Source organism: Blastomyces dermatitidis (genome assembly GCF_000003525.1).
Source record: "Blastomyces dermatitidis ER-3 genomic scaffold supercont1.11, whole genome shotgun sequence".
NCBI classification, from domain to species: Eukaryota; Fungi; Ascomycota; class Eurotiomycetes; order Onygenales; family Ajellomycetaceae; genus Blastomyces; species Blastomyces dermatitidis.
Genome location: NW_025544784.1, coordinates 684130 through 712080, shown reverse-complemented (window position 1 = coordinate 712080; position 27951 = coordinate 684130). Strand labels below are relative to the sequence as shown.

Sequence of the window (27951 nt, the reverse complement as noted above, 5' to 3'; positions counted from 1 at the left end):
CATGATCATGCCTTCATTCTTCCCAGCCCTGCCACTGCACCTGATCTTCAGGCCAGCAGCTCATCTCATCCCTCCCTCAGGCCAGCCTCTGGCTTCAAGCAGTGCAGTCCCTCTCTTTGCTGTAAGTCTTCTCATAAGTAATTTCTTACAGACTCTAGCTGACAGTTCTTGCAAAGCTCTCAGTGTTACCAGTGCCTCCTGCGGCCCCGCGGGCCTATGACCATCCCCCCCCTGTCTGCACAATCTCTGACCAGGCATATGTGAATATGCCTAGGTTCTCTACCAATGGTCCTCGCGCCGCGGCGCATTTCCGCAATCCCATTGCCAATGGGAGATGAGTTCCTGAGTACCTGCAAAATCTGGGTAATCAAGGCAATGTGAATGCCATGAATTCATGACAGGAGTTGACCTGAACAGATGAGCTCTCTCTTCACATTCTCATTGTTTCCAGGCTGGATACTTCAGCATAACTGAGAGAGTGAACACAGCTTCATGAGAGATATCTGGTCACATGTGCAGATGGCCAGTCTTCAAGACTCTGCTGCAACTGTGCATGCTCTGATATCTGACTTCTCTGAAATCTGTGCATTTCTGATAGTCTTCATGTCAAATGCAACAATTGTCTGTACTACAAGCATGATGCTCTCTGCTTCTTTGAAGAGAGAAATTAATAGTTGTGAGAGAATTAGATGTTGCAGATGTTGATGATGTGAGTGTGAGTTTTCTTTATTTTTTCTTTATTGATCTCTAAATTGCATTTGTGACTCTGTTTATTTTCTTGTTTTTTAGCTTTAATGAGAACATGTTTTCTTCTTTCCTTGCATACATTGCAGACTGTTCATCTCAGTAGAAACTCATCATCTTATAGACTAGGATTCACAAATGACAGTGTTAATATCTTTATCACAATCAGATTCTTAGTGAAGACTGTATTATTCTGACTTATCAGGATTTACAGTATGAAAGTCATGTCTCAGCTTCTGCAGATATCTTATCTGCCTGAATAATTCTCAAGTGAACTCATTCATCTTGTCAGAATATTCTTATCACTGAATCTTGAATCAGAGCTTGTGATCTCACTTCTCTGAGTCAATAATCTCTTTAACCTGATATTCTCTTTCACTCTCTAGTGCTTTGTAAACAGAGTGATGAGTCACAGAATTCTCTTCTGAGAATTTCTTATATTCACAGAGTAAAGAGACATGAAAAATATTGTATATCTACAACTCAGATGACAGTTTCAATCTGTAGAACTGTAAGCTAACTTTCTTCATAATCTTGTAAGGCTCTGTCTGCAAGAGATTCAGCTTCTTACTAGATCTCTGCATGATGATATTTTCTAGACTCAGTCAGACTCTATCATCTTTCTTGAAACTCTTTGCAATATGCTTGAAGTCATAGTATCTCTTCTGATACTCTTGAGTCTTTCTCAAGAATTCATGAGCTTTCTCCCAGATCTTCTGAATTCTCTCAGCCTGTTCACAGGCATCATCATACTCTATAGTGTACTCTCATGAGTTCATCAAGATCATCTGCAGATGAGTCTCAGTGAGCATCTTAAAGAGGGTTTTGCCTGTGCTGACATGCTTTGAGTTATTATACATGAACTCTGTAAGTGATAATCAATGCACTCAGTCATTCTGATTGTAATTGACAAAGCACTACAGATACTGTTTCAATATACTCATTAAGCATTCTGTCTGATCATCTGTCTGTTGATGAAAAGCCATGCTTAAATCTCATAAGATCTTCAGTATAGTTATCAGATCAGATCAGAACTCTTCTATGAAGATTGATTCTCTGTCTGAGACAATGTTCACAGACAATTCATGCAACTGAACCACATCACGGACAAAGATGTGAGTCAAATCCTTTGACTTCAAGTCCTTGCAGGTGAGTATAAAGTGTGTCATCTTGATGAAGTGATTCACTATCACCAGCACACTGTCAAAGCAGGCATCATATATGTTCTTGCTTTCAGAGAGGCTTATAAGAGTATTCATTCCTAGCTGTTTCCAAGGTTTCTGCAGGATGAGTAGAGGAGTAAGTTCTTCATATGACCTGAATCACACTACTCACAAACTCTGACAAACAGTATAAGAATTCACTATCTTCTTCACAAGTTCTCACATCTTCAGTCAGAAGTATTTCCTTGCAAGCAGCTCATGAGTTCTAGTGTCTGCAAAATGACCTGCTAGAGAAGAGTCATGATGCCTTTTAATGAGTTCTATATATAGAAACTCATTTACAGACACATAAATCCAGCCCTCTCTTTGCAAGAGGTCATTTAAGTCTCTTCAATTCTTTATTTCTGCAGAGTTGATCTCTGCTGTGAGCAGTTTCTGAATATGCTGAGCATATTCATTCTTCAGTTGCAGTTCAGACAATCTGAATAGAAGATCTTGTGAAGACTTATACTCTGTTTTCTCTTGCACCAGGTCTTCTGCAGTGCTTCTCAAAGCCTGCAAACTCTTCAGATTATAGATACTCTCTTCAAGGATTCTCACAGAGATTCTCAGAGTGTTGACTCTCAGTGTTGCAGAGAGTAGTTGTACAGGCTTCTTCTCTCTCTCTTCCTTCTTCTCTCATGAGAGATTGAGAGACTCTTCAGTCAATCTCTTTGTAACACTCAGTTCAAGCATTCTGTGAAGCTTTTCTGTCTCCTCTAGCCTCTCTGTGTCTGTTATCCTGGCCTTCTTAACATAGTCTGACCTGTGAGAGAGTCTGTCTGCTGGGTTCTTAGTTCCCTTAATATATTCTATCTTAAACCAGAACTCACTCAGTCTCTGAGCCCAGTGAACCTGCTGCTGTGAGAGTTTCTTAGTTAAAGCAAACTGTCATAAGCTGTCATGATCAGTTCTAACAGTAATCACTGTTGCAAGGCCCTTGAAGTAGTGATGTCAGTGATGAAAGGATTTCACTATTGTGAGAAGCTTCTGATCATGAATATCATAGTTGATCTCCGCAGGTTGCATCTTCTGTGAGAAAAAGGCCACTGAAACCCAGTTCTCATTTGACTGTAGTTGTGAGACTATTTCTGAAATTGTAAAGAAGAAGACATCTGTCTTCAATCTGATTAAGAGCAAGAGATCAAAGTGAAACAGCATCACTGCATCTGCAAATGTCTGTTTCAACCTTGTAAAAGCCCCGCGAGCTTCTGAAATAAGAAAGTTCTCACAGTTCTCTCTTCTTAACAATCTTTTCATTCTCTGTTCACAGGATGATTTCTTCTTGTTTTCATTCTTCAGCATGTCTGTAAGAGTCAAGAAGATTCTTATGAATACAAAGATAAATCATCTATAGAAATTCACAAAGCTCAGAAAGATCTGAATCTCATGAATACTAGTTAACTTCAGTCATGATAGAATAGTCTTAACTCATGAAGATTTCATCTGAATATCATCTGCAGTGATTACATATTCTAGAAAATTAATCTGATAAGCACTGAAGTTGCACTTTACAAGCTTAATATACAGTTCTACCTCATCTAAGACCTTCAACACACTTCACACATGCTCAGTGTATTCTTTCTTCTTCATAAAGTACATCATCACATCATTCAGATATATTACCATGAAGACATTCAGATATGCACAAAGTGTTTTATTGATGAAAGACTGGAATGCTGCAGGGACATTAGTCAGATCAAAAGGCATCACTAGATATTCAAACAATCTCAGTGCAGTTCTAAAGACAGTCTTTCATTCATTCTCAGACTGTATTTGCAGCCATGTATATGCATTGATCACATTCAGTTGTGTGAATATAACAGCTTCTGTGAGACAGTTGATCACATTCTTAATCAGAGACAGGAAATAGCAGCTCTTTGTTATCTTGAAGTTCAGATTGCAGTAGTCTACACACAATCTGAGATCTTCATTCTTCTTCTTTATGAACATCACAGAGACTCCCGCGGAGGCCTGTGAAGATTGAATAAAGCCATTCTTCAGATTCTTCTTCACATAGGTCTGCAAGGCCTCTGTCTCATAATGAGAGAGCTTATAGATTGATTCTCAGAAGGGTTTCTGTTCTTCTATCAAATCTATTATCAGATTCTTCTCACAGTGAGAAGAAAGCTCAGCTGTCTTAGCTGAGCTGAATATCTCTGCAAGATCTCAGTATTTCTCTGATATCTGAAGCTCAGTTTTCATGACCGCGAGGTCCTCAGACACTTGCAAAGTCATCATATAGATGAGCTTGTCTTCTCTAATCAACTCTGCAGCATCAACTGCTTCTACCTCTGTGAGTGAGTCTGCTAACACTGATCAGAAGTATAAACCTGACTCACAGACAGCTATGTGCAGATTGTGTCTTTGAAGTCATGCAAGTCTCAAATACATGTCATCTGTGATGTTCATGATAATCACAGTTTTCACAAATCTTCTCCAGGTTTCAGAGAGATCTTATAATTCAAAGATGACTCTTGCAAGTCTCTCAGTTCTCAGGTCTGAGTTCTCACATTCTGTTTATTACAAGAGCAGATTCTCAGTCTTCATCTTTCAGCTCATTCACTCTGTGAGCTTTAGAGACATCACAGTGATCTGGGATCCTGAGTTCATCAATGCTTTCCATGCTTGCAGAGCAGCAGCACTGCAGCACAGTCTCTTCTTATAAGCAAGCATTTTCATTGAGAGAGCAACAGATTCAGGTATCAGCTTCAAGACTCTTAAGAAGGCTGTTGCTGACTCTATTCACAACTTCTCAAATTTCTATTTTGATTTATCTGGACAGTTTACATGAAGATGTTCTAATTTAGAACAGATGAAGCAGAGTTTCTTTTTCTTAGTCTCTCTGTTGTGCACTCTGTTTGCAGAAGCTTGTGAAGCTCTTTCTCTCTACTCAGCAGTCAGACACAAATCTCTCTGTGCCTTGTCATCTTTTTCTGACAAATCTGTTCTCTGTTGTCCTGGCCCTCACAGAGCTGATTGATGATTCACTCTTCATAAGTCTGTGACTCTCACAGTGATCTGCAAGTGATGAATGAGAGTCATCAGTTTCTTCAGAGTCAAGAGCTTAGAGCCTTGCTCAATGAGCTTGTTCTACATGCCTTTATTCAGTCTCTTCACAAACATCATCATTCAGATCTTGTTTCAGAGCCCTGTTTTCACAGGTCTCAATTCATATCATAATTTCATGAAGCACTGTGAGTAGTCTTCATCAGATTTCTCACCTCTTTTTCTAATGTTGATAATCACAGCTCAGGTGTTCTCTGTTCAGCTTACAGAGTCTCTCAACTTGTTCTCTAGATAGGTCTTGAGAACAGATCATCAGAATCTCTCATGATCATTCTCTAGATGATTCAGTCAGTTCTTGACTTCAGTGTAATAGAGATCTGTCATCATGTAGATAACAGCTTCTTCATCTTTCATGTCACACAGCTGGGCTTGTGAGTCAATTTCAAATGCAAACTTGTAAAAGCTTTTATAGATTGTGATTCAATAGATGGCCTTAAGTGATTGTGACTTGAGAAAGTTTCTTTTCAGTTCATAGATATCTCTGAAGATCATGTCTAGAGACTCAGTTCAAGAGTGTTTGCAGACAGTAAGCATTTCTTATAGAAAAATAGCTTGATTTCACAGAAGATGCTCAAGAATGTTCTTCACTGAGATTGATTCATTCATGAGTTCAGAGGGTTTCTCTGTCACAGATGCAGAGAATGGTGTCTCACAAGTAGTTGGTAAGTCCTCTGAGACTTCTTCCATGAAAGTTATTCATGGTTCAGGTGGCTGCTCCTGAGTGCCTGCAGTAGGGTTCGCAGGGGTTGAAGCATGTGAGTTTCTAGTTCTTTCAGTTATAATGAGTGGTTGCTGACTGACTGAGCTTGAAATGTAAGAATAAGTGCTCACAGGCAATTATTCAGGTGTTTGCAGCTTGACATGATATGTACTGTTAACTACTAGAAGTGTTCACAGTAGAAAGATAAATGTAGAGATCAAAATGTATAATAGCATTCAAGCTGAGTTGTGAATAGTATTCGCGAACTCCAGTCTATATAGTTGTGTGTAGCCAAGGGCCGCTAGCTCTATTGGTTACGCGAGAGATAGGAATAGAGGTAAAGGATCCGCGAGGAGCGGGATTTCTTACATTAACAGTGTATATTACTTATATCTTATAAGTATTATACTGACTCAGTTTAAGATGAAATTTCTGTTCAAGAATACAGATAAAGCTGTGAAATTTAGATAAGATATTTCTCTTATATCTCAGTGAATCTCTAATCTTAATCTCTCTATCTTTATAATAGATGTAGATATGTATTATTATTATTATTATTATTCTTCAATTATAGATATATACAGTCAGAGACTATAATATTTATCTGAGAACTTTAGTTCTCAGGGTTTTTTCTATGTCTGTAAAGTTAACTATTATACATTCATCAATTTCAGATATGCAAAATCAGAAAATTTCAGCTCAGAATACAAAAACTGTTTACAAATTACAGTGTTTTAACATCATCTCATACTTTGAAACCATTTGACAATATCATGACAAAGGAAAAGAGAACACAGTCTTAAAGATAGACACATTAAATAGATAGACAGAAAGAAATTGAAAGGAAAAGAAAAAATAAAGAAAGACTGTAATAAAACAAATTATTAAAACTACAGGTGCTAGCCACCCGCAGAATGCACCTTAAGCTAATTACATTTAATCCCCTATAATTAACTGACCACCGTGTCCGTCCTCTCGGGCCAGCCACTAATTTCCAGGGGTGTTAGTTAGTGGCTGCCACTGCCCACTTGGTGGTGTACACATCAAGCTTCCGGTTGCTGATCTCGGCCTCATTAGATGCCCATAGGCCTATCAATCAGCTGTCATGGCCTCGCCCCGTGTTAGGGACTAATCATAGGCTTGATGACTGCAGTTCTCTCTGCCAGTATTAGGGCTTGGCAGTGAGCTTGCAGGCTCAAGCCTATCAGGGTGTTCTGTCTAGAGCCTAGATGCGCATCTAGGCCTGCTAGTCAGGTGATTTTCAAAATCATTCTCTGTATTTGAGAAGAAGCTAGGCTTCAATGACAGCCCTAGTTAGGGACTCACTTAAGTAGTGTATAATCACTATATTAGGCTTGGCTCTATATCATTAGAACCTTGACAGGTGCACAGTAGAATAGTTAAGACATTGACATCTCATGTCAGCCCTGATGAGTGTTCACAGAATCTTGCTTAACTAGTGACTTGGCTTGCAGTAGGGAGTTCTACCCTGTATCAAGCCTTACTAATTAGGCTCAGCCTCTATTACATGGGGGCTTTCATGGGTAAGAAGTAGCAGATGCCAGCAGTGAGATTCGAACCCACGCACCTCTAATGTGTGCGGCCTTGGTTACCAGTCTTACCAAGGCCACGCTGGCAATGTAGATATGTAGAAGCTGCAGTAATAATAGAGCAGTTAAAGAGCTTATATTAAAATATATAGTAAGTTCAGAAATCTCAGATTTCTGCTAAGATAGAGATATATATACTCTAGAGAATAATATAATATTTCTCTCAGAGAATGAGATTAGATTAGTCTTAGTATAGATATATAAGATTATATTAATCTATTAGAGCTTGACTGATTCAAACTTATAATCAGATTAAGTAATTTGAATTGTAATATAATAGAACTAAAGCAGTAACTAGTCAGTGATATTATATAAAAATAGTTATTTAAAAAGCTGTATAAGTAAGCTTAACTATCTTACTTAAATAGCAAGCTTGTAGACTATAAAGTTATTGTAAGAATATCACAGATATGATACTTAGTATACTAAGAATATTATATAAGATATGCAGTAACTCTTATATATATTTTAGTAGAAGAAAAATAAATCACTGACTTCTTTAATAAAAAGCCAGCATCTAGCTATTCTATATAGATAATGAATGAATACTCTTCTCTCATTTTATAAGTGAGAATAGCTGAAGTGATACCTCAGCAGCATCTCATTGTCAAGAAAGAGTAATCTGCTAACCTTGTATAGAAGTGAGGTTCTCATACTCATCAATCAAATCTTCCTATGATATATCTGAATGATGTCATAGGGTGGTTGGAAACCGGTTCAGACAGGATGGAATCATCCGCATGAAAGCGATGGGCCGTGTGGAACCGCAACGGGGCCTTGGCGCGGCCGGGAGCGTGACAAAATCTCAGGAATCTTCATTGAAGATGGAACCATTTCTTCTCAGACCCTCTGGCGAGGATTGCTCTGAGCACATGACTTGTATCAAAAGTAGGTTAGTGTCATGCCGGATTAGTTAATAATAATGCTGCAACCTGTTCAAACCGAGCCAGAGGTCTGAGCCCGCTGAGATAAACCGTTACAGCCGTTGCGGTTAGCGATCTCCCTAGATCACGTGACCCACAACTATATTAAGCTCTTTGTAGATAGATCTATCAATACAACCTTCAACTATTCTACATAAACATCAGAACGGACGGCTACATTGCTTTAATACAAATCGGAAAGCCACCTTGAGCAAACGTGGTAAACAAGGTGAACGGAACGGATTATCTTATTTCCGGGTATATTTTGAAAACAACTCTCCACCAAGATTTCTACAACGCGCCTAGGCCTGACTTATGAGACGGTGGACAGAGATTTGAGATACAGGGTAGCACAATCCCATGCGAGGGAAGAGAAGTTGATAGATAGCAATTGAGAATCGAGTACCTCCGTTTAGAGCAACATAAAAGGGAGCAAGATGCACCCCGAATCCTGAGGCAGGGGCAAACATTCAACAGAATCAAACAACCGAAACCTCTCTGCCAAACATTGACAGCCCACTGCGGTTTACCGTTTTGCGGTCTAACAAATATTATTCCCTGCCAGAGATGCGCAGTACCGGAAAGACACCAGTGTTTTCATCAACACTAAATAAATAATAACTACCAGATAAATATTCCTGCGCTCCCGATCTAAAAACCCAACTTTGAACCATCTTTCCAAGAAGCGGATCAACTGCATTATCTTTGGTTGTATTCTCCTCACCGTGGTCTTGACATCATGCGGTTCCCTACTTCCATACCGAAACGACTATCTAATTTCGCAACCAGCCGCACTTGCGTCTATCGCTCTCTACATACCAAGCAGGCAGAAATTATCACCCTTGACTATAAAGGGTCCCTCGTGACTCAGAATGTCAACGTTGATTTGGGGAATGCCCACGAGGCTTTCACAATGTTGGGGGTCCCGGGGGTTGATCGGCCCTTCTACCAGCAGTGCGCTGGTGGTGACCGAGCTCTTTTGCCCCAGTAGAGTAGCCTACAGGTTATGAGACCGTTAAGCGTGAGCCCCGCTGTGGTCAACATGCATGGGTCTGATCCCAGGATGGACTTAAGAAATATAAATCCCAAAAACAAATACCCTGGACATTTAACAGTGCCAAGAGACATTCTAGGAGTGTGCCCTAGGAGTGAGCCCTTGAAAGATTGAGCCCTAGGAGTGAGTTCACTGAGAGGAGCCACTAAGAGGAGCCACTGAGAGGAGCCACTGAGAGGAGTACTCTGTGGTAGCTGGTCCGAGGGGGGGGGGGAGCTTTGGTGCCGTTAGACTTTGCGGGTTTGGACATTGTGATCGATAATGATATAGCGATAACGTGTTTCGGCTCGCGGATATTGGAATGGAAAAATAGTTTTGCTGAGTTTCCTTGATCAAGTCAATTCATTGCCTCAGGATTCGGAGGAGATCTTGCGTCCTTATATGCTGTTCATTCACTGAGTAGAGCGAACCCTCTCTGCATATATCTATGTAGAATATGTTGTCCATACCGGCCTAGAACATCCTGGGCACACTGCACTATGCGCTATAGATGTCCATGTCTGATCTTGTGTTCCTGCCTTCATTGCGACGTCGAAGCACAAAAAGGAACGGTTGTTGAGAAGATGGGACATTCAATTGGTAGACAGCTCAGAGGAAGACAAACTAGATGCCGGGTTTGTTATCCCTTGAACCCCGTGCGGCCGAGCAGGACGAAGAGTTGCTGCTTCTGAAGATGATTAGAAAGTGAGAATTTTCATATCATGCAGCAGTGAGATAACTCATTGCATGGGAAACCCCCTGCAGAAAGGGGACTTCTCAACAATGTTAGGGAAACCCCTGAGAGGAAAGCTTTGGAATATGCAGATTTAGGGATATCTCAAACTAGGCTCAAGATAGAGAGAGTCTCATGATGAAGCATGGTAAAATTCTAGCATCATTGTAAAATGTATTATTGTTGGTAGGAATTCCTAGCCAAGTAGGCTTAATCAGTATTGCGAAAAGCAAATCGTGGTTCTGACAGCTTCACTAGGTGGAAAAAAGTTCTTCAGGCGACTGCTTGGGCACCAAATATGTCATGTCTAGGATAATCAATATTTCGAGAGCATGGTGGGGCGTTTGCTCTGATCGTGCATCTGCCTGACGTCTAGCCTTTAAATCTAACCATGTTCTTCAGCAGGGTAGAAGCTCCAAGATCACCTTTTCCATCACATCATCAACCACAGTCGTCTTCATTTGAAATGATCGATTTCTCATACAAGAAGTCATGTCCCTCACCCAAAACAGCCCCGACAGTGACCTGAGTAGGCTCAGCTTCGTCATTGTAGAAAAGATTTCCTCGAAGCTCATTGAGATGCTGCAGATGCATTTACAATCAAAGAAGATCTCATACATAGTTCACTGAGTCACTGACACAGTCAACTGAAGTGAAATGTGACTGTGATGCCATCTTTGATGATTTTGAAACAGTAAGTTGGAAACATGAAAACCTAAGAAACAGGACTGATTGAAGGATAGAATCTCAAACCTAACATATCATCAGTCAAGGATAAGCCTTGCCTTCATCATTGTTTTGTCTACTTTCACAAGTTTCTCAATCTGTTGACTATTTTTAAACCTCCTGTTGGACAAGAGCTATTCACTGTGTTAATTGTGATTAAATCAGGTTCTGGATTTCCACTCTTGTGTTTAGAGTCTCATGGAGAAGAGACCGAAGGTGGGAAATCCCCTGTGGTTTCTATAGTGAAAGTTCCCCAGGAAGATGGTATTATTGCTATCATTGATGCAAACCTAGCGCGGCAGGATTCTCCGGTGAAACATAAAGACAGTGAAGGTTCCTGCATTTTACTGGCGTACTGACAAGAGTATGAAATATGATCTATGTCAAGAGGAGGCTCAGACTTCCAAATGTATTTTCAAGTCTTTGCATTATTAAATAGTATTCAACGAAACACTCTGATTCACTCAAAACTCAATGAGGAACTAAAATCCGCCCAGGCTTGCATTTCAACATTTTTGTTCGTATAGAATTCAATGAAAGCATGATCAAAACCTGATTGAAAGACTATTTCTGTTGTGTCTCCAGTATCAATATTCATATTATTATTCTGCTGCCCTATTCCTACACTAGTACTAGTACTCGCAAAGAATTTATTTCAATCAACATCATCAACTGACTGAGCCTGAAGGTCCGCTGGGGCCTTCAACTGCATTGTTCCAGATAATGTGAAACTTCCACCCTCGTCGCTGGGTTGTAATGTACATGGTAAAGTTGAGTCTTCCCCTGATGTAGTTGATGACAGCGTCGCGGGCTGTACAGCTGCCTCTTCAGTTGAAATATTCAGTTCCATGAGAGATCCCGGGCCTGAATTGCAAGGAGGAAGTTGAGAAAGCAAGGCAGGGTATTAGGATGGAATATTCAAAAACAATCCACATTTACCATTAGGCTCTTCAGAAAGATGATCCTCGCTGTCATTTGAAGGAGAACTTGGTTGAAGAATCGATGCAATCTGTATATCTAGTGCCGCTGTTGATGATTTCAGTATTCTGGCATTGAGATGCCGCCGTTTCCTTCCTTTGAAATTATGTACATCAATTTTACCTGGGGAGGTTGAGTGAGACACTACATACAGTTAGAATATAATGAAAAATTACTATTGAATGAACTCACAAATAGAAGCAACTTGACTTTGCTCACTTTGAAGCAACTTGTCATCCATAGCCAGCTTGAACAGGTGTTTCCTCAAGCCCAGTGTCTGCATGTGATGAGGGCTCCCTGTTTCTTGCATTGCTGGACAATGCTGTAGGTGACTTTCAAAACAACCAATGCTATAAAATAAAGCGCGGCAACTGCAATGTACATTGCAAGCAACATCATCTTTTATTAACAGCTTTTCTCATGATATAAAATGATGACTTACGTGAGTGATAGTGCTGAACCATATGTTGTCTTTTGCTGAAGGGTGTACTTTTCTGGACACAATCATGATGAGAGCAGAGCTGAAGTGCGTCCCGGTCTGAGACTTGGGATTTCAGTGTCAGTTGAGAGCTATTACTGCTGCCTGCCTCGCCGGTTATTCATTCATTTGTAACATAAGCATCCTGACAGCTCAGAGTGTATAGAGTGTTTGCTAGCTGAGCTATAAGATTGAATATCCACTGCTTCTAAAAGTAAGCCCAGAGAATTGATGACCAGTAATTAGGGATAATCAACCTTGTCGGGTCGAAGGTGACTCTGCACATCTGTCTGAGAGGAGAAAGTCAAAGCACAGTGGGGACACGGCCACTCGCCGTCAGCTTGAGAAGTCATTGTCACTCGAAATCTTGAATTGTAGAAGTTCAGTTTGATCATCCAGAGCAATATACGGAAGTAGGGAGCGTCCGATACATGCTTTCCTGCCGGGGCGATTTAATGTCCTAGATGTGGGGTGGGTGGTGGGTAGCCCAAATTCTGTTATCGGGAAGCTTTGGAAGCGTCTCGAACAGGCCAATCATAACAGAACCTTGTACGGGAGCTTCTCGGCACGGGAGAACGGGAGGGCTTCCGTTAGTTAGTTACCACGTCACCAGCTCAAGTGCATGCATGCCTCTTGAGCGAATCAAGTGGAGCAAGCTAGCAAGACCGCAGCCGGGAAGTCCCAAATCTAAGTAAGGAGCAGACCAACCAGAGCGTCTGTAATGCCATTGGACTGGACATCACTGCGCTGTGAGTTAAGATAATAAATTCCACCATGTGTTGTTTACTGTCGTTAGGCATCAGCGCATGGGTAGGACCAAATGAGGCTGTCATTCGGCTAATGTGCTTGATCTGAGGTTCTTTCCGAAGATGGGAAGCTAGATGTCACATGATATAGCTAAAACACTAAATGGTGGCATATGGAGGAAGCCCTGATTGGGCCATTGGCTTGGCGGTTGGGGATTGCTAATATTTTCTCTTGTTCGCAAGGCGCTAACTCCGAAACGTGTCAGAGCAACGAGCTCCAATTGACAGTGCGAGACTGATGCTGCCCTTGTTTCAAGAACGAACTACGCGCCCGAAATATAATGCTCTTCCCAGCAGTTTATTATAAGAACCTCTGCACATTTGTGCTCTCGACGCATCCTGGCATGATAAAGGAGCTAAAAATTTATAACCATATGCCTAGTTCAGTGACCTCCAACCCGTCTCGCAAGCGTCAGCATCCTGAGCCCCATCCATCCGACAGGTCGCGATTTCGGAAAAGGCAGAAGCTCAATGTGTCGGCATCAGCATATTGGGATAACCTGTCAAAGATTTGGTTAACCAAAGATGCATTAGACGAGTTGGATCGAAGAAACAGCCACCTGAAACCACTCAAGAACCATCATCAACCTCTCACTCAACAATTTCACACTGAGCTGAGAAAGCACTGTAATCCTTTTCAGTTTGCTCCGGCCTTTCTCCGTGATTGTGCAGCTTGTTCAAAGCAGATAAAAAGGGTTTCCAGATTGGGAGGACCTGACCTAACTGACCTTAGAAATGTACGTAACTACAAATACATGCGAATACACCATTGCTGATAATATTGCTGATAATATTGCCCAGTATCCTAAACCAGAAAACTTCCTTGAAAAAGCAATGAGCTCAAGGTCCCGGAGTAGAAAGCGACGCGCAGGTTCTCCTCCATCAACAAGAGCAGATACAAAGGGTACCACCAAGTCCACGAGCACCACACCCTATAATCGTAACTTCCAGCAGAACCTAATTGATCATGGCATTTACCCTGATGGATATGAATATCCAGATGGTCGAATACCAGCAATGCCAAAAAACTGGGAGGAGATCAATAAAACACTAGCTCAACCCTGATCCTCTCTTTCCCCATCAAACTTCTCTGATGAACATTTCTGGAAATTCAAACGAGCAGATACCCACGCATCTAAAGAACAACCAGTCACAACATCAGTGATTCCTATCATTGAAGGTGACATTGATGATCCCAAATGCGCCGGAGGGGGATACCCACTTGGAAATCTTGCCCCCTTAACTGATGGCACACTGGCTCAGGCCAAGTCAGATCACTTCTATGGCGCGCGTCCTGAACAGCTTGATTGTCAAATCTGCAACAAACTTAGTGATCATATTATTCCATCAACACAGGATGACCTTCCAATGGTACCGAACTTCTTTTTGGAAGCAAAAGGCCCTGATGGATCCTTGGCTGTGGCTACACGGCAGGCTTGCTATGACGGCGCACTAGGAGCTCGGGGTATGCATGCTCTTCAGTCATACCAACAAGATGGATCAACTTATGACAACAATGCTTACACTCTTACATCAACTTATCATGGCGGTACACTCAAGCTATACACAACTCATCTCACTGAGCCCGAAGGCCTAGGCCGTCACCCTGAGTATATTATGACTCAGCTCAAAGGCTGGTCAATGACCAGTGACCCAGGAACCTTTCGGCACGGAGCATCCGCATACCGAAATGCTCGGGACTGGGCAAAGGAAAGGAGGGATGAGTTTATTATGGCAGCAAATGAAACGCACGCAAAGGCCCAATCTCAGCTTCTTCATTCAACCTCTCAGCGCCAGACGGCTTCCGAGGCAGCTCTCACCTTGGACAACTCTGATCTATCGACATTGTCCGACCACACAGAGTATCAAGACACGCAATGGAGCTTCGCGGATACAACCGAAGAAGGAGGAGGAGAGTCTCAGATTCTTAGTAGACACACCAAGAAGCCGAGAGTTGGCTCCATTGTTGAAGGTAAGACAGCGGGTAATAAGACTACCCGAATTGATGATAAATAGGGCTCGTCATGCACACGGGGAAGCCATAACCTGCACCAGGGCAGCTTCCCTTTTTTTTAGGGTTGATCATAGTCATAAATAGCATAATATTATAATGATCAGAGTTTCTTCGCATAACTCTGGAACTTCCCACCGGGGCGTGGGCCTTTTTAAATCCACATAAATATAATACAATATGTTCTATATTCGTACAGCCTTTTCCCTTCTAGTCGTGCTCTATCTGGCGCAAGATCCGCCTTGTTTGATTTTCTGTCGTAGTTCAATAATCGATGCAAGTTAATCAAATTTTGTAAACATCGCCAGACATCCACGCGAAGCGTGGAGGGCGTACTGTGGATGTCATAGAAATCTCCCTCTGTTCGTAGGCACCAGTTCTCCGAACGTGATCAATGCACCCCCTCATCTGTTCGATGAACTGTCCCTAACTCATCAGCTAATGAATTCGGTGGACGATGCGGTCTTCCCGGCCACTCCCCGTCTGTCTCGAAGGAGGACCATTAGCGTAGACCCAGGGGCTGAATGCATATAAAGACAGCCTTCCTCCCACTTAGCTTCTATCGCTCCATCTTCCCTTTTCTCCTCACAAAGGTCATCCCAGCTTTGCAAACTATCCGACGCCACACTTCCATCATGAGTACCCGGACAACTCGAACCCGTAAGATCAAGGGATCAAAACCTGGCTCAGTGGATACCAGATACGGCAGTGATTCAAGTTCTGCTACAGGTGCAACAGAAACTCCCATCGTTCTGTTTATAATGGGTCGCAACTGACATCTGGACGCAGAACAGAATGATAGTATTGACCAAGGAACAACCATGGCCGAGAGGGCCGAGCAACAGAGCTCCTTTGACTCTTGGGAAAACATCTCCCTGAGCTCTACTGATTCAATGAGACCAACATCTCCGGTACCGGTGACACATATTTGGGAATTGGCAGCTCATGATTCTATACACTGTGAGGAAAACACCGCTGAGGAAGCCGTTCATATCATTCTCTCCGGGAATCCACTGAATCTCCAACCTTTGAGATGTGTACTGAATTGAACTCAATCAATCCATACAGCTCTTGCAGAAAGCCAGCTGATAATTCCTTTCAGTAGATGTATAAATCTCTTAGCCAGGAAGAGGTGAGCTACATCCGGAAGAGGCTGGAAGAATATACAGAAGAAGTGAGACAGCATATTCATAAATTAGATGACTTTGACTGTGCAGTCATCCTCGCGGATGCCAGGACCCTATTTTTGTATATTGCACTCCTGAAGTTGATGATCAAAATCCAACAGGTACAGTTGCATTCCATACTTGAATTGAAGTGTGCTAACTGACACTGTGATATTAGACTGAGCCACAATCCAAGAAGAGAACCATGCAACCCGCTGGGGATGCAGGCCAGGGAAACTGTGGAAAGCGGCGGCGACGACATTAGGAACGCGCATGTAGATCTGCAGAGAATTCTGAGAAGAGGTGTAAATGGTTGAACACCCAATAATTTGTTTACCATCTGGGATTCAATTTGGGCAGTTCAGCATTTAATTATTTGTATCTATGTCATGAGGAGGTTGTAGCCCTTGCATAGCAAATTAGGCTGGCAAGGGAATTGGACTAATAAACTTACAGCACCCACCCGGGATCACGTGCCCCAACCCAACCTAGATAGATTTGGCTGACTAGGTTTCCTATTAAGGACTAGCGCAGCGTCAGCTTCTGGGACTGTCGCTCGCTGATGACCTCAAGGTGGAAGATCCCGTTGTTCAGTTTACCTGTGTCGAACAAGCTCTCTGTCCAACTTCCCATTTGTGAATTGTAACATGTTGGGTTCAATTGGGATCAAAATTGGAATCTACTGAAAACCAGCCCTTTTTTATATTGAGGACTTTATATGCTTATACGATTTCATTCAATATTCCCGTCCGACTCCAAATCCCCGAGAAAAAACAAAGTATCCCCAGGCGGCCCTCTCGGCTTGTCCCCTTCCAAACGGGTCGAACTATACTCTGTATATATAAATAATATATTATACCGGTAATAACCCAATGTCTACCTTAGGTATCTATCTACAAACAATAATACAATACACAAACCGACAACAAGCAAGCAAAGCGAAGGGGGAGAAAAGAAAAATAACATCCAAACCCTTCCTTCCGCCGCCCCCGCAACGAGAAATATAAATCCTAGCCAAAATAAAAAAAAAGAAAAGGACGGATAATAAATATATAATAACAGTAATACAAGGAAACGACACGAAGGAAAAGTAAAATATATGCATTGAGGAAGGGTAAATTCTCAAATGTCGACACCTCCTAATCATTCACACCACTCAAGTGGGCGTGGTGCGATGTCGACGACAACAAGAACGATGATACCAGCAACAACAGCAACAGCAACAGCAACAGAATCATCATCGTCATCAGCCACGGACTCCCCAAACATGAACGTTAACAACTCGTTTACCGACTCCGCGATCGACCTGGACTGCTCTTCTTCTGAAAATATTACCCAGACGCTAGATACGACGACGATGACGGCAAAAATGTCAAAGGCAATGTCAATGAACGCGACGACATTCCCACCTCAAAAATCAACGATAACAGTAACAACACTGACAGAACGCCTCATGCGCCTTGCCCGTTTGATGGCCGATTCCGATAATATAAACAGCAACAATGGCAGTGACAATGTCAACGACAGCAATGACAAGAAGAGCAATAACCAAACACATCCATATACGCCATCATCGCGATCAATGTCGCCGCAGAAATTAATCGCTATCAACCGATATCTAGACGGTATCGAGGGTCTACTGCTGGATTCCCATCATGATGATGATGATGATGATGATGATGATGATGATGACGAGGCTGGGGTTGCCAGACGGAACGAAGAGGAAAGAGACGAAGAGAGCGAAGCAGGGGTAACGATAACCAAGTCGCCCGCCTTTACTATCTCAGCCTGTGGCGGAGATGAGCATGAAAAATCCAACAACACAGCATTAGCTGTATCGGTATCATCATCCCATAATCCTCAACCACAGTCAGTTTCCGGATCAGAACCAGAACCACCCAAAATCGAATCCCGAAACGCCGCGGCCAGTAGTAGCCAAGCGCCAGTCGACCACCACGAGCTATATACCATAAAGCGAGATCTGCAACACGTCACCAGATGTCTCGAGCAGCGACGGGTTGAATGTCTACATCTGAACGCTGTGTTTACTGTGAAGTGTGAAAAGCTCGCACAGCAGATTCTGGAGATGGGGGATGAGATTGATGAGCTGTAAGTTTTTTTTTTTTTTTTTCATTCCCAAGAACATGTCCAAGCTCAAGCCCTTGGCTGCCCTTGCCTGATCTGCCCCGTTCATTTTGACTTCTTTCCCAAAAGAAAATCACATGGAACATTTGGATAATATCCAAAAGAGAAATCATCATTGGGTATCAATGTTGTCTGGTATAATCAAAAGTTGAATCGAGCTGCCTTATAAAAGAACACAAAAAATAATGTGAAAAAAGAAACTGCCAAAACAGGCGCGCAGAGAAGATCGAGAACGCAATCGAACTGGAAGGTTTAAAGGGTACCATGCGTGGACTGGAGGGTTGGATACGGCGCTGGAAAAAGCAACTACATCGGCGAGATGCAGTGGATGTCGAAGTCGACAGCAGTTCAGAATATACATGGTCTTCGGGGTATTCTTCTTCTCCCTCTGGCCTAATAGGAGGAAGGGGAGGCGGAGAGTGGGATCATCGCAATCAAACGAGGAAGCTGGAGGATACGATCGGCGGCGATGGAAACGACGATACTGATAGGCTAATGGATGGGATTAGTGCGTGGTTGCGCGGTTGGAATGAGGTCGAGGAAGGGTTCAGGATTAGGGCTCGCTTGAGGGAGCGGAGGGTGGCTAAGAGGTTAAATGGGAGCGGCGGTTGATCGAATTCCTTGAGCGTCTGTGGCAGATGGTGCCTTTCGTTCAAGAGCAGATAGACTGGGTGGGCCACGCCTGGGATGCTTGTTCGGTTTGCCTGGTGGAGGACCAGGGGGCCGGAGTTAGCGAAGAGAAGAGGGGTTTTGGGTTTTGGGCTACGGTATGCATAGCATGGTATGGTGGTATAGGGCCACCCCGTGCTCGACAGGAGTATCTGCAATTATCGGCCGAGCTGATAATTTTTTGCAGGCTTCGAAAAAATTCCGGTTTGCTCCAGTCGTAAGGGGGGAATAAGAATAAGTGAAAGGTCCGGCACCATTCAAGAGATGATCATGCCAAAAAAGAGTATCCAGACATGATTCGTAGACGCTTTGTCATTCATAAAGGGCCCTCCCTTCCCGTTGTACATGTAGGGGAGGCATAAATATTTCTGGCAAAGCAAACGGTTGTCATCGTTGAAGATTGATGATGGCCAGCTGTGATAGAAGCAGTTAGTAAATAAAGGAATCAGACGAGAAGTTGGAGCCGAAATACAAAAAGAACAACCAATCATTCCAAACGTGGAGGAAAGGCTTTCGACGAAAAGCGTGACGACAAATGACACGAGAATGCTAAAAAAGTAACTTGCATACCTGTTTCCCAAATCCCAGGGCAAGTTTCTTCCCGTCACAATCCCACGATAACGAGCGGTAGAATGTAGAATCCTCCAAACCCTCCATCTTACTACTGCTACTATTACTATTGTTATTATTTCCCGCCCCATCCGAATGATCCCCATCGCTTTTCATCATCACATCAGTCCTTGGGGCCGTCCATTTCGCTAACGCCACGCCACCCCGCTCCACGCTCCAAATCAAAAGCTTATCATGCGTCGCGGCAGCGATGGCGTAGCCGTCCGGTGAAAATCTCGAGCATAGTGCCGGCGACGACGGGCCTAGGTATAGACGGTGCACACACTGGATCTGCTTAGATTCCACATATATATTCCAAAGCTTAACCGTATCGTCCATGGACGAGGTAGCGAATAGCAGTGATGTGCTCTTTTGCAGAAGACTAGATTGCGGCTGTGGTCGGAGCTCGAGAGCTGTTATATCCCCATGGTGGGTGTCGCTGACGCTAATGTCGTGGGTGGGAACCCAGATTTTTGTCGTTGAGCTGGAGGCGGTGACGGCCACTGACGACCCGGCTACCATGGCGCTGCCAATGAATGTCCACGGTTCCTGTCCATCCGTGGACGTAAAGGTCTTGGTAAGTTGGATATCTGTGTCCGCACGGTACTCATTCACCAATCCATCTCCACACGCATAGAGCACCTCATCACCGCACCACGATACTTCATGGACTAGCCCGTCTACTACTTGTGGTACTGGGAACTCGTCGGGCCGAACCGCTTGGTCCCATAGCGTGAATTCAGAGCGCTGCCCATCGGATAAAACGACAGCCATTCGCAGCCCTCGGGGAGCCCAGTATAGTCCAGACACCATCCTTGGTAGATCTGGTAGCAGGTCTATTGCAGTCCCATCCTGCCCATACATGGTAATGCTCCCATTTAGTGGATCCTGGTAGGTAGCTACTGCAAGCATCTTGCCCGCAGAATCCCAACCTGAGGCGGTAACGCATGTTCCATCCCCGTTAGTTTCGACCAGAGGCTCATGAGTCGGCGCACTTGATGTGCGTGGTCCTGACAGTTTCCACAGGCCACAAAATGTGTCACCTGTTGCAGTAACCGTTGTTGGATCATCTGGCCGCCATAGAGTCTGGGTTATCTGGCTATCACCGTCGATATCGAGAAGAGTAGTATCCGGGCCCAAATCGGCAGCCTTGGAAGGAGATATTTGAACGCCAGTGCTCTGACCAACTGTTAAGGTGAAAATCGGTGGGGATGGTTCCCGCTCATTTTGTCCTCGCATTCCAACATCACCATCCGCATCTACAACAGGCTCGACAGAGGGCGACGCTTTGGCTTGGAGGGCTTGTTCTTGAGGAACTTCCTGCTTGTCAATTTCCATGGGTGTTGCATCGGCATTCAAGGACACATCGCCGTCCTTAACACTCGTAGGTTTCCGCGGCTTCCCAGATGTTGGTGTCGTAGAAACGTCATTCGCATGCCCATTGACGGTTCCGGCTGTTGCTGGTTTGGGGGATGCTGCGCGGATATCGGTTTTAGTAGCAGTGCCATCTGTGGCGTCGCCATGGTCTGTTTTCTGCGCCGGAGCGGGCAAGTCGCTAGCAACCGGACCAAAGAACGATACCGGACTCAAGGAAACTGCATTCCCGGCCTATAACAAGGAAAGAAAAAAAAAGGTTAGGAGAGCTTGGCAGGTGTCAAGCGAGATAGCAACAATGCGGACAAGAAGGTGACATGCCTGGTCTAATGATTGCTCAAGATCATAGTACTGAAGCCCTTTCTGAATTAGCACTATCAGGGCGTGGGGCTTAATATATGATGCGAATGGAAAATCTTGGGGGTTGTGGTTCCAGGCGCGCTGCAGCATCAGCGCGGCATCTCCGTGGCCTATGAGCGAGCGTGAGGTGGTTCCAGCGGTTAACGACCAAACCCAAAGACAAAGAAAAAAAAATCAAATTAGTTTTATCGTTGTGAACGAACCTGATTCCTGTAAATATCTGTTTTAAGTAAAGAATTTTCTAGTTAGCTTTGATTGTATGTATATTTTATAATCGTAATAATGGTGGCATAAATTAAGGTTGTTTTTGGTTTTTGGTTTTTTCTTTCCTTGACGGGGTGGGGACGGTGGACGGGACTCCCAAGTTGCAGAGAGCGCGCAGAACTCACCTCCAGATCAAGTAGTTGACATGATGCGATGTGAGGCCAGCATACGCCATCGTGACATGTGTAACCGCTGCGCCCAACAGCAGTGAAATACAAATACAGAGTTAATATCAGCGAAAAAATACCAGCCTCCACGGCAGGTATCCGATGTCCCCCCAGCGCAAGAGTTAAGGACGGATGTGATCCCGAAGCGCAAATGTGAAGAACAAGTCAAGGTTGAGAAATAAGTTAAGCGATACCTTCAGGTACCACCAGCAGTGGTAGTAGAGTAACCGGGGGAGGATGAAGGACAGGAACCTGCAACAGGAGAATCAATCCAAAGATTAAAAATTATAGCTTGACGCGTTTGAAGATAGGATAAACGGTGGGTGGGTGGAAAGCGTGGTGATTTGACTGACGGGTTTGATGTAGAGGCGCCAAGCGGTTGTCGATCCAAAGGAGAATAAATTAAGACACAGGCGACAACGGACGGAGTTGTTGGAGGACAAGGAAACCGAAAATGATGATAAGTCAAGGAGATGGGGAGAGAGGACCTTCCTTAGCCCAGGTAATCCGTAGTTTTAAGAGAGATCGAAGACAAGGAAGAGAAAGCCAGGCGCCACGATTTCGAGGTTTTTTCTTGGATTTGGGGTTGGGGGGGTGGAAAGAATTGAAGATTGGCACGTAAGATGGGCCTTTTCTTTTTTAGGCGTGAACGCAAACCCACCAGGGCTGGGTACTGGTGCTTGAAACAGGCGATCTCGCGCCCACAGGTGAGCAAGGGTTGCGTCCACGGGTGTCTAGGATTTGGGAGAGACTAGTAGGATGTCTAGGGGGGGAGAAGGGTTAAGAAGAATCAAGGTGGAGGGAAACGAGGGCGATGTGGAGAAAAGAAATGGATCCAGGCCTCTGGACAGAATCGTTCAAATTTGGTTTTGGCGGTTTTGGAGATGGACTGGTTGAAACGCCTCAGAAACACCAGGAACCAGAAGCACAGTTGATCGGAGAAGGGCCGTCTGGATTTTCTGCACAACGAACTCTGTCATGCAGGACTTTGATATGTCCTTTTCGCGGTCGTCGGATCCGGGGGGTTTTGCCGGTTGGGTTGTCCAGTGGGAGACGAAGAGCGCCGAACGTGATCGGATCTGGGGCGGCGGTCGATTCGTAAATCTGGACGGGGCCCGAGTTTGAGAGAGGGAGAGAAGAATAGCGATACGATACGATATGATGTGGTTGGTCGGCGCAGTTTCTTCTCTTCGTTTCCTGTGCCCTTGTTGGTGCGTTCGCCAGGTTACAAGCTGTTACTCGTCGTCAAGGCTCAAGATCCCAAGATGTGTTCTGTTCTCTGTCTCTGTCTCTTGTCTCTGTCTCTGTCTCTTGTCTCTGTCGGGAGTCGAAAGATGTTTTTGGCGGCGGCGAAAGAAGTCGAGCGCTGGGCTGGATGGCCCAATCGGGCTAGAGTGTGGCTGCCGTGACCGTATGTTACCGGGCTTGGCGCGGACTGTGGGCTTAAGTTGCGGTTGCCGGGCTGCATCAGCCTTAAAGTGGCGGTACGAGCTTGTTTTAGATTCCCAACCTCGATCACTGAGACTGATGCAACATTCGGAATAGATGGAGGAGAGTAGAAAATTTATATGTTGCAAGGAGGAATATTACGGTATGCGCCTCGTAGATCGATGCATGCATTCAAACCAGCTGTCGACTTTCGTCTGCGCGTGTAAATTCCATATCATGGAGCTCGTCCTCAGGCGACCCAGCAGACTGCAGACTGCTCTGATATGCTTGCTCCAGGAAGTGAGCTTCATGGACACTATCCAGCATTAAAACAGGGGAAGACATAAAGATGCATGGATGGTAATATCGTACGAATGGCTGCACGCTAGACTGGTCCATTGCAACTTCGCAAGAAACGAACATAACCTTAACTAACTTAATGTAGGCTACTGGGGCAAAAGAGCTCAATCACCACCAGCGCACTGCTGGTAGAAGGGCCGATCAACCGCGGGACCCCCAACACTTAAAGCTTCAAAGATGACTAAAGTTTAACCTAAATACCTAGGTAGCTCTGTACCTACCACGGCCCGACTTTTGATGCAGAAACATGAAATCATTAATCATTGCATTCATGAACCTGAATTTCTTTCAATGCTGAGTTGCGGGACAGGGATATTGGAGGATATCTCCTAGCTCATTTGTAGACTTCAGGGTTCTTATATATATGAAGATATATGACTAATCGACCCCATCATAAGTTCGATGTAATTCTTAAATGAGAATGTTGTTGAATGTTGTAGTGTGATGTTGTTGTCGAATGTGTTGTTTGATCCTGCAAACGCGCGCTGGCAGCGCTTGGGTGCCTGATTGGGCGAGCTTAAGCGTCAAGCGCTTGCGCGTCATGTGATTGCGGTTTGTTGCTGGAACTTATCCTCAAGCTCGTTGAAGCCATCACTCCAAAAACGGCTGCAACTTCAACCTTCAGCAAAATAGACGAAATCCTGTTTACTACGCAGTCCACGGACAGTGGATTTAAACACTGCCAGTTCAGTGGAATCTGTTGCAGGAATAACTAACTAACTATCTACTACCCCCCATCCTTGAATAGGAACACATCCAACCAGCCGCCTGTCATGGCGCCGCGAATAAACATCCCCCCAATCACAAGAGCGATTCTCAGCGCCATCTGTGCTCTATCCTTTCTAAACGGCGTTGCCAGATGGAGACAGTATGAAGGTTCACCGGGTGCACCTATCCCTTATTTATCGCTGGTTCCATCCAATATTCTCTTTTATCCGTGGACCCTGATGACGGCTACATGTGTTGAACAAAATATTTTCACCGTCATCATTACCGGAGCGACTATACTTTACGGAGGGAAATATCTGGAGCGCGCGTGGGGTTCGCGGGAGTTTGCGAAGTTTATCCTTGTTGTTGCACTGGTGCCGAATATCGTCGTGACTTTCCTCTACATTTTGTGGTCGAGTATTGTCTCTGATGCTGCTATTGCGTAAGTTCTTCTACTACCCGCAAAAGCCCTGCTCTCCTACCTCCTACAGAAGTGTGCGTGCTTTATGAAACCGCTACTAAAATTGCTTCCACAGTTCGAAAGGAATATCTGGCGGTATATCGATTCTGGCGGCATTTCTAGTGGCATTCAAACAACTGGTCCCCGAACACACCGTAACAATTCTTAAAGGCGTTGTCAAAATGCGAGTCAAGCATTTCCCGGCCCTCTTCCTCCTTCTGAACGCCATTGGCGGCATAATCCTCGGAACCGACGTCGCACTTAATTTGAGCTGGCTCGGTCTATTGTCGAGCTGGACTTATCTCCGCTTCTACAAACGCCAACCAGACCTCTCAGGCACCTCATCTAGCGGACTCGGCATCAAAGGCGATGCCAGCGAAACTTTTGCCTTTGCCAACTTCTTCCCGGACGCCGTACAGCCCCTTATCTCCTTCGTCACAGATAAGATATACTCAATCCTCATCGCCCTGCGTATCTGCACACCTTTCTCCGAAGAAGATATCGCATCAGGAAACGAACAAGCAATGGCGCGTTGCGAAGCCGGGCTCCCTAGCCTTTTAAATAACGGCAGGATGGCTGGCGGAAGAGGCTCGGGTAAGCGAGAGGAGGCAGAGCGGCGGAGAGCACTTGCGCTTAAGGCTCTCGATCAACGACTTCAGGCAGCCGCCCCGAGTACGCCGGTTCAGCCAACGCCCCCAAGTTCTGCCCCATCCCAAGCAGCGCCCGCGCGACAACCCTCGCCGCAGCCAGCAGCCCCGTCTGTTGGCCCCGGTCAAAGTATGCTAGGTGAAACGAACTATACGCCCGATAAGTCGTGATGAGATAAGTAAAAATGAACTGAGATACAATGGAACGTTTGCTCCGGGTTGTGAGACCTGGTTAGCGTTATCATAACCCTGATCAACTAGTTCGTATCATCATGCATGCTACTAGACGGGTGCGAGACATCTCGGATTTTTTGAATCAGTTACTTTTTATTATATTTTATCAGGACTTTAATTGTACATTTTCTCTTTTTACTTCTATATATGTCTCCTTACGTCTCCCCCGGCTAATGACATGACCCCGGAATACTCAAACTTTTTCATAATTTGCCCATTTCGTTCTTCCTTCGTGAGTACCATAGAGCCTGTGATCTAAAAACATCCACCCCCGCCACCCCCAGCTTACCATTCCCGTCTCCATTATCCCTCTTTTCCTTTCCACTATTATGTATCTTTTTAACACGACTTTCTAGACGAAAGGTACTCCTTTGCTTTTTCCCTGTCTACCTTTTCTACTTTTTATGTCACCTTTTTTGATATATTTTCCAGCTCCTTTGCCGTTCCAAAATACCCCCCTATTTCACATTTTCGTCGCTTATAGCGATATGATATATATGTATTAGGAACATTTGCGTTTTCACCACGGCCTCCTCGGATGGGGGCTTGTATTTTCCTCTTTCTCGCTTTCTTCTTTCTACCTTGTTTGTCTACAATTTTACTAGGGGGGGTGTGGGATGATGGGAGCGCCGATGGCTAGGGACACTGGACGTTCCCAGTGATATCTTACGTATATGATAAGCGTTGGTATAAGTATATTTTGTCTAAAAAATGATTGAAAAGTTCTCAGCCTTTTTTGTAAATATCATCAGCCGCGTTTACGTCTAATTTATGAAGTATTTCGCAGCCCATTATCAGTATCCTTTGTCCACCTCGTAAAATTTCAAGTTCCGTTTGGAAGAATGAAAGATAAAAATCAAATAAAATGTACGGATGAAGATTTGGGTATTCTAGATTTGGGGTTAATAATATTTCCTTTATTGTACTATACAGACATTTGATAGGGATAAAGATCCATCTAGAGACCCACCGGTCCTTAAGGGGTAGGATCGAATATGCAACAAAAAGTAAAATAGATAAATCAAAACAGGGAGAAATTGACATACTCAAACTCCTTACCACCCAACAAAAACCAAGGAAAATGAAAACAAGAGTTGTACATAAAAATGAAATTCTAATACAAGGCGCAAGTGAAGGAAAAAGAGAAGAGACACCCAACGGACAAGAAAAATATTGTCCATCTCCACCCCGGAAAATTGAAGAGAATCCTACTCTTCGGCCCTCAGTCTCTTGACATCCTCTCTCGCCGCCTCAAGCAACTTCTCCTGATCCTTAATCATCTGCCTATTCTCGGCAACCCGCTTCCGATCCAAATCACTCAGCTCCTTCTGTCGCTGCATCTCTTCAATCTCCGCCTTATCCTCCTCTGAGAGAGGGATATCCTCCGCGCCCGTCATCTGCTTAAAATCATCCCAGATATGCCGGACAGTCTTCCTCTTTACATTGATCCGCCTCACAATCTCAGACTCCGTTGGCGGCGGCGCAAACTCATCTACGAGCTGCTCTTCTCCCCCTTCTGGTGCGGGAGGAACGGCGGTTGTCGTCGCTTGCTGGCTATTGGTAGTCGCAGCTGTAGCCTCAGCAGCCACCGCGGCTTCGTTCTTGAAATATACCGATAATATGGCGGGGCCTTCTTGTTCGGTTGTCTGTTTCACTGTTACGGCGAGCGCGGGGTTGTGGTATTTTAACCGCGGGAGGCAGACGCGCCAGAATTTCCGGGGTCCGCCGTGGCCTTCGTAGATTTTGCGCGCGTAGGTGAGGTGGACGCGGGTGACGGGCAGGAGTCCGGGGGTGGATGTGGTTGGAGGAAGAAGAGCTGCACCGAGTCCGACTCGCATATTCAGCAACTAGAAGAACGGGTGAGCAACATATGTTAGCATTGATCTACTACCGCTATCAGCGGGTTGCGGTATCAGTTCGATGGGGATCGATATAAAGAGCCGGGTTTGCTCCGTGCATTGATGTGTAAAAAATCCCGCGGATAGATAGTAAATTGGTTTACCTTCTACAGAAAAAGAACAAAACTAAGTTAGCTATATATCTTTCATGGATTTCCGGCTTCAATCGCAGGAATCGGCCAGGGTTCAACATACAGTTTTTAGCGCTCGCATCCGCTTCACTACGGACACCATGATGGCGGTTTGCTGTGCTGCGTCCACCAAAATATGGTACTGGGAGGCCGTGCCAAAGTGAATTGGGGACGGGTTATATGTACCCGGGAAGACAATCGCCAGCTAACAGTGGAAAGAAATCGACAACTCCTGTATGTACTGTATCCTACACAATTCTCCGGAGCTCGAAATTTTGGAGTTGAAGTTCGGGCAAAAGAAAGTCCGACTCTCTGCAC

The 27951-nt window shown here is 44.4% G+C and overlaps 8 protein-coding genes across 11 annotated transcripts; 5 read left to right on the top strand and 3 right to left on the bottom strand.

Annotated features, from left to right (window-relative positions):
• Window position 1: 1 nt before the first annotated feature.
• On the top strand, window positions 2–338 carry BDCG_17785 (uncharacterized protein; the record flags this gene model as incomplete). The annotated part of the gene is made up of 2 exons (XM_045426849.1): window positions 2–121; window positions 159–338. 2 exons carry the CDS (start codon window positions 2–4, stop codon window positions 336–338), a joined length of 300 nt encoding a protein of 99 aa, XP_045282539.1.
• An 8059-nt stretch (window positions 339–8397) lies between these two features.
• Window positions 8398–10884, top strand: BDCG_08403. Of its 2 annotated transcripts, none has more exons than XM_045424181.1 (2): window positions 8398–10708; window positions 10758–10884. In XM_045424181.1, the coding sequence occupies exon 1, from the start codon at window positions 8988–8990 to the stop codon at window positions 9237–9239; it is 252 nt and encodes an 83-aa protein (XP_045282537.1). In that variant the 5' UTR covers window positions 8398–8987; the 3' UTR covers window positions 9240–10708; window positions 10758–10884. The 2 variants fall into 2 exon arrangements, with proteins under 2 accessions (XP_045282537.1, XP_045282538.1); XM_045424182.1 differs by lacking the exon at window positions 10758–10884 and having other exon boundaries at window positions 8398–8506; window positions 8580–10199.
• A 511-nt stretch (window positions 10885–11395) lies between these two features.
• BDCG_08401 (uncharacterized protein) lies at window positions 11396–12028 on the bottom strand (the record flags this gene model as incomplete). The annotated part of the gene is made up of 3 exons (XM_045424180.1): window positions 11396–11604; window positions 11680–11862; window positions 11938–12028. 3 exons carry the CDS (start codon window positions 12026–12028, stop codon window positions 11396–11398), a joined length of 483 nt encoding a protein of 160 aa, XP_045272954.1.
• Window positions 12029–13212: 1184 nt separating this feature from the next.
• BDCG_08400 (uncharacterized protein) lies at window positions 13213–16444 on the top strand (the record flags this gene model as incomplete). The annotated part of the gene is made up of 7 exons (XM_045424179.1): window positions 13213–13739; window positions 13804–13942; window positions 14126–14974; window positions 15617–15742; window positions 15803–16050; window positions 16119–16301; window positions 16358–16444. Exons 1-7 carry the CDS (start codon window positions 13284–13286, stop codon window positions 16442–16444), a joined length of 2088 nt encoding a protein of 695 aa, XP_045272953.1. The 5' UTR covers window positions 13213–13283.
• A 348-nt stretch (window positions 16445–16792) lies between these two features.
• On the top strand, window positions 16793–19678 carry BDCG_08399. Of its 2 annotated transcripts, XM_045424178.1 has the most exons (3): window positions 16793–17064; window positions 17242–18288; window positions 18537–19678. In XM_045424178.1, exons 2-3 carry the CDS (start codon window positions 17306–17308, stop codon window positions 18934–18936), a joined length of 1383 nt encoding a protein of 460 aa, XP_045282536.1. In that variant the 5' UTR covers window positions 16793–17064; window positions 17242–17305; the 3' UTR covers window positions 18937–19678. The 2 variants fall into 2 exon arrangements, with proteins under 2 accessions (XP_045282536.1, XP_045282535.1); XM_045424177.1 differs by having other exon boundaries at window positions 16795–18288.
• BDCG_08398 lies at window positions 16830–23803 on the bottom strand. Of its 2 annotated transcripts, XM_045424176.1 has the most exons (6): window positions 22121–23803; window positions 21726–22019; window positions 21540–21556; window positions 21298–21446; window positions 19564–21210; window positions 16830–19407 (listed from the first exon to the last, which is right to left on the bottom strand). In XM_045424176.1, the coding sequence occupies exons 2-6, from the start codon at window positions 21773–21775 to the stop codon at window positions 19381–19383; spliced, it is 1890 nt and encodes a 629-aa protein (XP_045282534.1). In that variant the 5' UTR covers window positions 21776–22019; window positions 22121–23803; the 3' UTR covers window positions 16830–19380. The 2 variants fall into 2 exon arrangements, with proteins under 2 accessions (XP_045282534.1, XP_045282533.1); XM_045424175.1 differs by having other exon boundaries at window positions 21726–23803.
• Window positions 23804–23840: 37 nt separating this feature from the next.
• Window positions 23841–26603, top strand: BDCG_08397 (rhomboid family protein). Its single transcript, XM_045424174.1, has 2 exons — window positions 23841–24705; window positions 24800–26603. The coding sequence occupies exons 1-2, from the start codon at window positions 24329–24331 to the stop codon at window positions 25539–25541; spliced, it is 1119 nt and encodes a 372-aa protein (XP_045272952.1). The 5' UTR covers window positions 23841–24328; the 3' UTR covers window positions 25542–26603.
• On the bottom strand, window positions 26245–27911 carry BDCG_08396 (50S ribosomal protein Mrp49). Its single transcript, XM_045424173.1, has 3 exons — window positions 27698–27911; window positions 27607–27609; window positions 26245–27451 (listed from the first exon to the last, which is right to left on the bottom strand). The coding sequence occupies exons 1-3, from the start codon at window positions 27734–27736 to the stop codon at window positions 26813–26815; spliced, it is 681 nt and encodes a 226-aa protein (XP_045272951.1). The 5' UTR covers window positions 27737–27911; the 3' UTR covers window positions 26245–26812.
• Between the last annotated feature and the right edge of the window lie 40 nt (window positions 27912–27951).

What these genes read in the sequence shown, in the direction of transcription:
- BDCG_08397 (XM_045424174.1), top strand. Translation starts at nt 24,329, where the DNA reads ATGGCGCCGCGAATAAACATCCCCCCAATCACAAGAGCGATTCTCAGC. An exon ending in GTCTCTGATGCTGCTATTGC is followed by an intron (nt 24,706 to 24,799) that starts GTAAGTTCTTCT and finishes TTGCTTCCACAG; the next exon opens with TTCGAAAGGAATATCTGGCG.
- BDCG_08399 (XM_045424178.1), top strand. Translation starts at nt 17,306, where the DNA reads ATGTCGACACCTCCTAATCATTCACACCACTCAAGTGGGCGTGGTGCG. An exon ending in GGGGATGAGATTGATGAGCT is followed by an intron (nt 18,289 to 18,536) that starts GTAAGTTTTTTT and finishes CTGCCAAAACAG; the next exon opens with GCGCGCAGAGAAGATCGAGA.
- BDCG_08396 (XM_045424173.1), bottom strand. Translation starts at nt 27,736, where the DNA reads ATGGTGTCCGTAGTGAAGCGGATGCGAGCGCTAAAAACT.
- BDCG_08403 (XM_045424181.1), top strand. Translation starts at nt 8,988, where the DNA reads ATGCGGTTCCCTACTTCCATACCGAAACGACTATCTAATTTCGCAACC.
- BDCG_08398 (XM_045424175.1), bottom strand. Translation starts at nt 21,775, where the DNA reads ATGGCGTATGCTGGCCTCACATCGCATCATGTCAACTACTTGATCTGG. An exon ending in TTGAGCAATCATTAGACCAG is followed by an intron (nt 21,211 to 21,297) that starts GCATGTCACCTT and finishes TCCTTGTTATAG; the next exon opens with GCCGGGAATGCAGTTTCCTT. An exon ending in CCCTGGGATTTGGGAAACAG is followed by an intron (nt 19,408 to 19,563) that starts GTATGCAAGTTA and finishes CTTCTATCACAG; the next exon opens with CTGGCCATCATCAATCTTCA.